General features: G+C 43.2%; 1 protein-coding gene across 4 annotated transcripts in view; it reads right to left on the bottom strand.

Moving 5' to 3' along the window:
• The window catches only part of LOC146691359 (partitioning defective 3 homolog B-like), a 217,381-nt gene that overhangs the window by 57,979 nt on the left and 147,186 nt on the right, over positions 1–12,216 (bottom strand). The window contains exon 22 of one of the 4 annotated variants that reach the window (XM_085434749.1): positions 4,502–5,000. The exons of the other annotated variants lie outside the window; for them this stretch is intronic. Within the exon in view, the coding sequence (XP_085290875.1) occupies positions 4,961–5,000 (40 nt within the window). The 3' untranslated portion in view covers positions 4,502–4,960. Of the gene's footprint in view, positions 1–4,501; positions 5,001–12,216 lie in introns of those variants that run through there. 4 annotated transcript variants of the gene reach the window in all.

Below are 12,216 nucleotides of genomic sequence, written 5' to 3' on the forward strand. Positions count from 1 at the left end.
TCATTTGTCCAACATTTGTCCAGTTTCTTCAGTTCTTTTTTTAAACACACTGCACACCATGCTGAGAGATGTCGAGTTTACTGTTAACAGCTCTCTGACATCTTTCATAGAGTCAGCTAAAGAAATGAGAACAAATTCTATGTTTTCGGCTGCCTAAAGGTTTAATTTAAAACTGGTAATTTGCTGAGTTGTCTGTTCATCCCTCAGTTAGGAGCCTTGTTATGGTTGAACAACTTGCAGGTCAGTGTTAAGTGGCTTAAACTGAACATGGTCAGGTACAAGGACTGGACTGAAAATGAGAGAAAAATAAGCCACATCTAAAAGAAAAGCTTACAAAGTTTGGCTTCAAAAACTGAAGGGTGGCTCAAGACTTTTGCACCGTACTGTATGTCTCATGTACAAGTCTGAGCAGATCCAGCTGACAGTCTCTGCTAAAGATCTGATGTGACGAACAAATTAGATTTAAGCAAACCCTAAAAAAACCGAGCCAATTAAAGATCTGCGGTAACGCCGTAAGTGGTCGGAGTAACTCTCTGGATATTTGTGTAATGATGAAATCTTCAGTGTCCACCTCTAACAGAAAACAAATCCCCAGCGCACTAAATGCAGTCATTAGTCAGTCATTTATCAGCTTACCGGAGACACTGGAGAGACTATGCTAAAAAGCTGCACTGATGTACAGCAGAGGAGGATGCATTAGAGTGACACACAATCTAGTCTGTGTGTGTGCGTGCGTGTAGGAGTGTTTCTACTTGATACTCTATCCTAAATGTGAAAGAACGCTGTGTCAGCAGGTACCATAACATCCACTGTTAAATGAGTACATTTGGAAGTGAAAGAAGAGAAGCGAACAGAGATGCCAACTGCACCTGATGACCAAGCAAAACACGTTTTACAGTCTAGACTCATCACTGAGATGAAAACATCATCATCTTCTCTCAAATAAATGTTTAAAGTTCTCTTTTATGAGTTGAAGCATGTATTTTATCACATAAACATATCCTACAATGTTAAAAGTGTATTTTATGTTGACAGGATTCAGCTTCCTGAAGGTCGTATATGATTCCAGCTCATGGAAGGCAGTAAAAAAACCTCACGGAGCCCGGCAGATCGTCACTTATCCTCCACTCTTTGATCAATCTGTCCAAACATACGTGAGTGCACGTTCTCCTGTGAAGAAGAGGAGGAACTGGAGGAAATATAGAGAGGCGGAGGTATACGTACCCTGGATGTATACGTAGCTAACCAGCTAACATCACTCAGATGACACGCACACCAAATATATCCATGTCCCTCACCTTATGCTCTTTTTATTGACGGAGGGCCTGAGGGAAAATTATGTGCAATGAATGAGCAAAGCATTTGTTTCTGTCTGCAGACACACACACACACACACACACACACACACACACACACACACACACACACACACACACACAGGAACTTCATGTGATTTATGACCCTGCATAAAAGGAAGAGGACAGGCTGAAGAATAAATAATAAGTGTGACAAACACACATGTATGCAAACAGCTCGCGACCACAGAGGACCTGAAGGAGCTATTGATCAGCTGTGGAGAAACGAGTGAGCCATAAAAAGCGCAGACTGGAATGACTTCACTGTTTAACTACGGTGCGGTCATTAACCATGAACACGCCTGCGCCATGTGAGAGCGGCTCATACTGCAGCACAGCTCTGCTATGTGCTCGTTCACCACACCGTAGACGAGACTGTGCCCAAAACACATTTTCAACTAAAATATATTGTTTTCATTAATCTATATTTAAGTAAAGCAGGGCACGGGCCCACACACACACACACACACACACACACACACACACACACACACACACACACAGAGCACAGGGAGATCAATCTCCTGCTCTTGCTCTGTCAGACCAATAATAATTTTATAAATGTTTAAAATCAGAATCGGAAACTCGGCGTAGCTGTTAATAATGCTGCTATTAATAATTCAGAATTCTGTTCCATTAATAACATGGCGAGATGCTCCCTGAAATATATCAGCGTCCACAGTAAAGAAATATGTCCTTGTCCTTAAACTCTATAAATATTTACGCGACTCGTTATAAAAGAAGCAGTTTCTTTTTCTGTAATCTCTAATGTTCTGCGTCCCAGCTTACTGTAAAGCAGTTTTGTGGTCAGGCGTGTACTCGGGTCATGTGTACACGCTGGGTTACGCCTGCTCACCTGCTCATCAGTGCAAATATCTACTCAGCCAATCACATGAAAGCAGTTCAATGCTTTTAGGTAGACGTGGTTGAGGGTTCACAGACAATCGTCTGAGGTTATCAGGATATGCAGAAGAGCATCTCTGAATGCACAACAAGTCGAGCCTCGTAGGAGATGGGCCGCATCCTCAGACGACCACAAGGGGTGTGGTCTCCTGTTTCCTGTATGAGCTGCACAGGCTGCCTTTGGAATGTGGTTGGACGGGAGATGTGCATCATGGATGTGCACGAATCTGCAGAAACTGTGTGATGCTATCACGTCAACATCAACGATGATCTGCGAGGAATGTTTCCAGCACCTTACTGAATCTGTGCCACGATTAATCAAGGTAAAAGTCACAAAAGTGGTTGAGTGCAGCAGCCGGGGCAGTAAGGTGGTCCACTCAGGACAAATCCAGTGGATATAAGTTGAAATCCTCTAAAGATAATCGAATGTTTAATGCTCAAAATGCATGTCGCTATACTTTACAGCAGCGGTGGGCAACTCCAGGCCTCAAGGACACGAAAAAAGTCTGAGTGTGTTCATATCTTTGTGGGGATCAAAAAATTGGGGACCGCTGAATTACAGGTCCCCACGAGATATGAATACCCGACGTGTGTGTGTGTGTGTGTGTGTGTGTGTCAGATTCTGTCAGCGCTGCATTCTTGGATGAAAAAGGATGAAAATAAACATCCACAGATCTCCTGACCCCAAGATTTTTTCTGTTGCATTTTCTTTCATTAGCACAAACACAAAGCCATGAAAAAAAATCAATAAAGCTTAAAGACATAAACTGCAGCTGATCCAGAAGCTCGTGGCACGGTGCAAACTTTGTAAAAATCTCTTATTTTTAGTTTGCATCCCTCTGCTGATTCAGATCACTGCAGAAACAAAGAAACGTGTCTCAGTTACAGATGAGCGCCTCGTGCTTTTGATGATCATCGACGTCCCATTCAGCCGCGTTAGGCAGCCATAAGGCTCAAACCCCGAAAACAAGCTTCTCACTAAAGTTTCACCAAACGAGATAAATTCATCTTGTTACACAGCAATTATTCTGTATCTTAAATACCCGCACCCACAAACAAACAGCCTAAAAATAAGCCGCATTATCTCTCAGCAAAGACCTGACAGACTGCAGGCGATAAGACCGAAGCAGCACAACAGAGAAAATATCGCTTTTTATTGACTGACGATGACGAGATAGAGGTGCAGACTTTTTCTTTCAACGCATGTGTGCCGCCTGTGTGTTCTCCCCAGTGTCAAGTTGTAGAGCGCCGGATCGTTATCAGCTGTGTCTTACAAGGATCAACCGGACCACAACAAGGGATCCGGGTCGATGCGTTAGCTCGCTTCACTCCGCTGTTCCCGTCTCACCTGCACGCTACCAAACAGCTTAATCAGTGTCAGTTATTATCCATCATCTCGTTCACACGGATATGAGACTTCAACATAGATCTGCTCTGTCGTCTTGACAGTTTATGATGTATTCAATTTTCTCTTTGCATTTCTCGTTGCCGTGGCTAATTTCCTACAGTAAATCTCCACAGCAATCTATTTCTCACACCTGCCCCGTTTCACCTTCCTCAGTTTATGCAGGTAATCATCTCTGCTGTCATTTCCATCTGTAGCTTGATACAATCCATCTCTCCTTCCCTCCCACTCCATCCTAATCTCTCCATCTCCTCTGCCCTGCCTTCATTTCCCTCCCTCGTCTCGCTCTTCATCTTCTTCCTCCTAATCTCCCAAGCTTCGCTCTAATTAGCTGACATCTCCACTAATGAAGTTTGACAACAAAAGATCACCAACGCTGGCAGGTGGGTCAGAGGGGAAACAGGGGGGAAAAAAGAAAGACAGGAAGGGGCAGGAAGTGAGGGAGAGGGTGTGTGTGAATGAAAAGAGCGAGGAACAGGGTGCTGTTGTGTATGTGGGGCGGGCACACAGACGAGCTGTCAGGCTACTCGCTTTCTTTCTTTTTCCATACAGCCTAACAGGAAGTGACATGTGTTTTTGAAATGCAGCTGACAGGATATGACACTGCTTCTTATACGGCGCCGTCTGCACACGAGGAGTAATTAGCACTCTATCGACTGCCATGACATCAATCAGACTAGCTGTCTAAATCCCCGCGTGTGCAAGAGACGCGCTCACGGCGGCAGAGGAGGCTGGCATCCAATCGCCATGGCAATCAGTGAGCCTGTGAGTACTGTACAGATTCAATATTGTCAGGCATAACATTATCCAGACAAGCCTACGCGTGTGTGTGTGTGTGTGTGTGTGTGTCATAGGTGGACCTTCGGGCCTATAAGAGTCCTTATGAAGCTTGATCTACACGTTCTTTCTTCATTTAAATCTAAAACAAAGCCGATTAAAGGGTTTTCTTACGATACGCCAAAATAAGATTTTAAGAAGTTAAACGTCTACCTCCAGTTTTGCTCTGTGGCATCATCAGGTGTACCTGAGGTCAGGAATTGTTGGGGCCACGTCTGTCTCTTATAACGTCTCTGATCAGACTCAAATATCTGTAAAAATGTGATCACAAAGTTCTCAGACTCCTGCCTTAGAAGCCATAAATAAACATCTCCTCGTGCAGCTCCGCACTGCTTCCAGCTGTTTCCCAGCCAAGTCCTGCTCCCACCACGTTCCTGTGCATTCTGTGATTTCCTCGCTTCATCACCGACCTCGTCGCATTTGGTGTGATCTGACTTTCATGCTGAAGACCGTCCTCTGATTACGACTCCAAAAGCACACGGCGGCGTGAGAGTCCGAGTCTGAAGGCGACACAAAGCAAAGTCCACAAGCATTTGCACTGTTAATTCATCCCCCGGGTCACACTGTCAACATGGAGGTCTACTGTAATGAACCGCGGTCTCTGAGGGAAAACATCTGGCACAAACCACCTACACTCTGACACCGTGCGCCACTTTCAGCTTTTGGCTGCTCTCTGATTCACGACGCTCAGCGGGAAGCTCCGCGTGTTTGATTTGGCACACTTTTACCCCGGATGCTCTTCCTGACGTAACCCCACAGGGATTTGTGTCTCTTCCCGGGGATGCTTTGGTTTTTAGGCGAATGTGTAAACCACCACAAAGCCACTTTACTGAAATGCTTCTCAATATCTGGTCCATACGACCTCATCCTAAAAGAAAGGCAGCAGCGATGGAAGAGGTGGCAAAGTTGACATCCTAGACTGGAAAATGGGAAGGATTTAAATCAGGTATGCGTTAAAGACATAAAAATTAAGAAAAAAGAGATGTGTTGTTGTTTAAATGCTTCCTGTTCATGTTTACATTAATTCTGCAGTAGGTTTGGGTGAGTCTGCACACTACTCCATCAAGGGGCCCAAATTCAGCGCTAGAAAATAAAACTGAAGCTCACACTGAGTGTATGACAGAAACACGCACATGCAGTATTTACATTGTGTCTTGTTACACAGTAACACACAGTCCGAGCGCACACAGATATCTGTAGACACACGACAGATGAAAATCAGGGAAAACCATCAACGTATGAATAATAATATGACAGATGAACAATAGCAGCGTTTAGCGAGTCTGTGAACGTGCGTGCACTCGTCCTTTGAAGAGGAAGAGTGCATGTGCCCATGTGTCCTTTTACCACGCACATGCTCTATCGCGGGCGGATGTCCTTTGCATGGAATTTATTTTTCATTGAGAACTACTTGTCCAAATACGAGAGGCGGAAATCATTAAATGAGAGGAAGAGAGTGCAACAGGGGGAAGAGAGACCTAGAAAGGGTCTATTGAAGGAAAGAGAGCAAGGGGGAGGAAAGGATGGAGCACACGAGTGCCTCTTGAGAGCTTTTCCTTATTAGCCAGGCTGAATCACACGCTTTGAGTCCAGAAAACACACACTCGGGCTCTTTTCTCGTCTGCTCCCCATTACTACCCCTCACCCCACAACCTTTTCTCATTCCTCTCTTTTAGTCCTCTTCACATTCACCACTTTCTACTCCAAGCATCTCAGTCCAGCTTATCCTTTACTTTTTTCTGTGTTCCCATCTACTTTTCTCAGTCTAATTGCCCCTGTAGCCTCGGACACTCACTGACCTTCTCCTCTCTTTGTCCACCGACTTCCCCTCATCTCATTGGTTGAATTTTCCCAAAACATGTACTTAGCCTCTCTTCCCCTCTGAATCCCTCGCTGCCTCCTCTTTTCTCCTTTTCTCTACAGTAGTTGATCCACTTTTCTCATTCCTGCATTTATTTGTGACCCCTCAGACTGAAAATTTGGACCACCTACAATATTCGCTCTCTCGTGTGGAATTTTCCTCTTTTAATTTAAATTATTAGTTTTGAATTCTCTCATCTTGTATTTCTTCTCTTATTATTATTCACCCACTACCCTTTTCTTTACTCCACATTCGCCTTTGCCCATATTTAGATTTGAATCCTACATTTTCTTTCTGCTAACTTGTTCCTTTAGCAACAGGCAGCCAATCCAGTCTTTCTTCTTTCTAACGTGCTTCACTCTTCCCGTCCTCTTTGTCCTTAAACCCACTTCCCCTTTCATTGAACTTCCTTTAATCCTAAAACAATCCTTGGTTCCTGGATCCAACTGTGTATTTCAGTTTATAAGCAAGATTATAAATGATGATGCGCGATCAATTTTACAGTAACTGTTGGTCGTAAAATTCGGTTTTCTATGTTTTACCTACAGAGTATCTGGAGTCTCAGTGTAAACACTGGTCAAACATGAGCTTTCCCTGTAAACTATCCATGACAACAGTCATAAAAGGTAAGAAAGAACAGTTTACAGACCCTGCAATGCTGTGCAAAAGTCTTGAGCCTGCCCTCATTTCTTCATATTTTGCAGAGAAAGCTGCAGTAATTTGTTTTAAGATATCCAAACAATGACCACCTGCATTCTTTCTCTGAGTATCTTCAGGAATATTTCTCCAGGCTTCTTGAAGGACATCCAAAGCTCTTCTTGTTCTGTTCTCTGTAGGATGATCCCACACTGCTTCGGTAATGGTGAAGGCCAGGCTCTGATGATCCACGACTGATAGAAAAACACAGAGTGGAACACTATCTATGTATGCTTTTACTGCCCCGCAGTGTGTTTGGGGTTTTTATCATCATGAACACTAAACGAGATGTTTTCCAGATGGTGCTGCACAGTGGATCATAATCTGATGATGCTTTTCTGGTTTCTTAATTCCATTAATTCTGATAAGATGGACATAAAAGACACGACAGATAATCCTCAGCCTCTGTAGAAACCTTTTTTAGAACTGCCACATTTGTCCAGTTTCCTCACATTTTTTAAGGCGATGCGGACTTTACCTGGATAAACCAAGTTTTCAGCTAATAAATCTCTGAGAATCAGCTTGTTTGGTGCAAAATTAGTATCAAACTACTAAATTGTCTATTATGCATACTTATATACTTATGTTATGTGACTTATATATTCTGAATAATTCATAGGTCAGTGTTAAGTACTTTAACAAACAAACATTTCTGTGAAAATGGTCAGCTACAAGGAGAAAAAGCAGCCGTGTCCCAAAAAACAAAACTGGTTTAATTATTTAAAACATGAGCAGAAAGTTTTGATCCTTGGAAGCAAAATAAAGTGAGATTAGGAGTAACTCAAGACTTTTGCACGGTGCTGTATGTGCAGGTGGAATTAAATGCAATTTCTTATTGTCTGACTGAAATAAAATATTTTTGTTAGTAATTCCCCTGCCAGCTAGCAGGCAGCCACCAAAGTGGCAAAGCGATGCAGAGAGAAAGTGAAGAGGCTCCAAAGCTGTTGCAGCAAAATAAAAGACCAAAATGCTGAATTACCATCACTGACCAACAGTTCCATCACTCCAGAGTTCCAGTGCAGCGTAAATACGAGCAGAAAATCAGGCCCACAGGTTTATGGAGTCTTAGTTGTTCATTCAGTTTTTTAGTTAAAATCATGTAACTCACAACAAAGCACCCGGACACGCATGCTCACAAAGCCCTCCAAACGCTAATTACCTACATGGAGAGATTTATGTGGCAAACAGCATTCATACTGACAAACCTGGCACTCCTGACGACTTCCTGCAGTGTGTGTGTGTGTGTGTAAGAGAAACAGTGAGGGAGAGGAAAAGGTGTGCAGGTTAAAGACAGTGAGTATGTATTCTTGTTAGTGTGACTGTGTGCGACACGACGAGCTGAGAGAACGTCTGATTAATTAACGCAGAGGAAAAAAGCCTCTCCAGTGACCAGCCGAGCAACGCTAAAAGCTCATAACTTCTTCCTGTACGAGCGCCCGCTGTGTCTGTTTTTCTGTTTCACCAACGCAACTCTGAACGTCCTGAGAGCGTATATTGTTTCCACTGATGTGTGTATCAACCAGCGCGTCAGTATATGTGATGAGCTGCGTAAACATATAAAAGCAGACCTCCAAACAGCATTATGTGGGAGAAACTACAACAACTACCAACCCCCGTCTTCCTTCTCTCACCCCACCCGGTCGCAGCAGATGGCCCCGCCCCTCCCTGAGCCTGGTGGAGGAGGCTTCTTCCTGTTAAAAGGGAGTTTTTCCTTCCCACTGTCACCAAAGCGCTTGCTCACATGGGGTCATATGATTGTTGGGTTTGTCTCTGTATGTGTTATTGTAGAGTCTACCTTACAATATAAAGCACCTTGAGCTGAATGTTGTTGTGATTTGTATAAATAACTCTGAATTGGACTGAACAGGCTATTACGTTACAATAATAGAAATTCTGAGAAAGTGTAATATTACTGTATAATTTAGCAGTTTTCATTTCATTTTGACTTTTCGTTTTTAATTCAGTTTTGTTTCCAGAGCAGATTTTCTTGTTTCTGTTTAGTTTTTATTATTTTCAGTCTTAGTTTTAGTCTTTTCCATATGGAGAGAATTTGCCAGAAGCAAAATCTAAGAAAATCAGTCCAGAGCTGTTTGAAAGCAGTGATCTCAGTCAGTAAACGCGTCCATCAAAGCATCAACAGGCAAGTTTTATTTGTTTTTTTAAATAAACTGATAAACAGATATTAATACTAAGTAGATTTCCTCTATAGCTGCATTTTATTTCAGTTCAAAGATCATTTAGTTCAAAGTTTTTATTTTTATTTGAATAAACTATTTTAGTTTGAACTCTAGTTTCAGTTTCCTAATGGACTGCTTGGTTCAGACTGCAGGGCAGGAAATAAACTGCCAACACCTGCACAGCTGCTGAACCTGCAACGTTATAAACAGCGAGCGAGACCACCACACGGGGCTGTATTATTTCTTAATGAAAAGTAATGCTGTGCTGCTCTATTATTAAGTCAGGAGGAACTGTGCTTTCTCTTTGTGAAATCAGAAACAAATGCACTCTAGACGTTTTTTCTTTATGTCTCTTCTTGTCGATATTGCTCTCTACTTATCTTCCAGCCGAGTGCTACAATACCTCCCTCCCTCTCTCTCAGGCTTACTCCTTTCTGGTCTCTCAAGGCTGATTGTTTTCTAATTGGTGTAGTGCCAGGGGTCATGGTTGTTATGGAAACCTGCAAGGGGTACTTGGAAGGGTTGGACCTGGTGCTGGTGGTGGCTGGGTAAGGGTGGGGAGGGGGCACCCACTCAAGAAAACTGAGGGCAGCTCTTATCCGAGGCTTGGTAGTCACTTCAGAAAATGGACTGGGTGTTGGTGTGCCAGTCTTTTTGTGCAGAAACCATCACAGTCTGAGTGCCGACTCACAACTTCCAACATCTGCTGGAGGATCGACGCTTAGCTTTAAGGTAAATTTAAAGGTCGGTTTCACTTAAGCTGTAGGCTGTGGTTTCTAAAGTCAGGGCTAAGGAGGGCACAGTGAATGCATTTTCACCAAGTCTCCTCACAGAGACAGAAACACCTGCATGAGTGTGATCAGCAGCAAAGATACTCTCATTAAACTCTATTTATCTTTGCCAAAACAATCATAACCTGCTGATTTAAAAAACCGAGGGGTGGCACTACACTGTTTGGATAGATGACGCTGGGAGGCCTGTTAGAAGGACAGTCAATCAGCAGAAACGCCAACGTGAGAAATCCTTCCCTCGGTGGAAAGAGTCCTCTGAAAATGTGTGCAACTGTCACAATAGATTATACGGGCGCATGGATTATTACATTTGAGGCTGTGTTCGTAGACGTGAAGAGAGGATGTGGCTCATTTATTTGAAAACACATTTATGCTAGTGCTTATTATCTTTACCAAATGTGTTGTGTCTGGATGCCTCAGTGTGTGTGTGCATGTGTGTTGGTGTGTCCAATGAGTTTACTAAATGAGTCTGCACTAAACTCTGCCATGCATATGGAATTAAGCTGGAAGTGCCCTTTGGAATTAAAGGTGGTAGGCTACTTGAGAAGCAGACAGCGTGATATATCGCTGTGCTGTGTGGTTAAATAACTGTCCTTCCATAATAGAACTGTTTAACACAAATCCCTGACTAACCAAATAACTAAATATAATCTTAGAATGTAAGGTTCACGCATGAAGCCAGCTATACAAAGAGAAACAAATTCCTATCCATTAGAGCAGGGGTCGGCAACCCCAGGCATGCGTGCCACAGCTGGCACGCGAAGGGTTAACTGATGGCACGACCACAGCTGGACTGGCCACCATCGATGGTGATTTTTCGTTTTTATGGGCCGATGATTTTTTTTCTTTGTAACGGTATAAACAATGGAAGGTGGTGGATTGGCCAGATGCTGGTCGGTGTGTAAAAATAACTCAGTTGTTTGGTGGTGGTTATGGCGGTGCTTCCACAGATTCAGTAACATTGGTAAGTGGTGGAGGCCAGCAGGTGGATGAGGGAAAGGGGAGGCAGGAGGAGTAGAGACCCGAGGCGGCCGCTGGTCCGAGTGTCAGGTGAACTGAACTTCAGGTAAGAAGTTATGACCTGCAGTCTATCTGGGTCAGATATAAACCAAGTTTAGGTGGAGTTTATTTTCGTTGTGCTGACTTTTTACAGTCAGTTGCAATAACTCGTACTGCGTGCTAGCTAGCATGACAGAGTTTCTATGCAGCTGGGTGGGTGCTATGATGTTACTGATAGTGAACTTTATTTTATTCATAAGGTTAGTTAGTAGAGTTTCCAACCGTCCTGTACAAACTGAATCGTCTCGTATTCAGAGAAAATATCACGCGTTTCGTGTTGAGCTGAAAAGGAACCGTTTGTCCCAGACTTCAGCTAGGATGAGAAAGGCACAAAGCTGGATTTATTCTGTCTTTGCTGCACAGCTGCCTCCTCTTCTCTCATTCTCTCCCTCCCTCTCCTGTTGCTATTTCAATCATGAAACTGATCAATGATCAGCTGATCGGCTTTTCTCTGTTGTTTGTTTATCGCTCACTTTGCGCCAGAAAGAGGAAACCAGCGGATGTCGCGCTAAACAACAGCAGCACGTTTAAGTTTGATCAGCTGTTGTTAGAATTTATTTAATATTAATTTCAAGTATCAGCTGATGTTTGCTGGAGCCACAGCTGTAAAGCTGCTGGTCATGATGTCGGTTTGGATATGTGGTGAGAGGGAAACATGAAGATGAAACCAGGAGATGTCCTTACTGAATCATCAGAGCTGTGATGGAGAAACAGGTTTACCTTTTAGGTGACATGAATGAGTTGAAGTTATGAAGTGTTTCTGAGAGACAAATAACACCAGGATCCTTTTCTAAGTAGCTGACAGCTGGTAACTGTGCAGGGGCGGGTCTAGCAAAGCTTTGCCAGGGGGCCAGGTAGGGCATTAACAGGGAAAGGGGGGCACAAAGAAATACTTTTCTTTCTTATTCTCATTTAAAATGTCTCGCTTTTATTAAATAATTATCTGAATCTTACAACCAACGTTTTTATCTGACGTAAAATGTATGGAAATCATACATATACCAACAAGACAGTACATCACTGTCACATTGCAGAGGCCTTATTGACAGTGTTTGGCTCTACATATCTGTGTGAGCACATTTTCTCTCACATGAGTCCTCAGGTAGCCTCTGAATGCTGGACACTCGGAGAC

This window comes from Copadichromis virginalis, linkage group LG16 (genome assembly GCF_057382275.1).
Source record: "Copadichromis virginalis isolate Kocher_CV1m ecotype Utaka linkage group LG16, C_Virginalis_male_GT1.1, whole genome shotgun sequence".
Lineage (NCBI taxonomy): Eukaryota > Metazoa > Chordata > Actinopteri > Cichliformes > Cichlidae > Copadichromis > Copadichromis virginalis.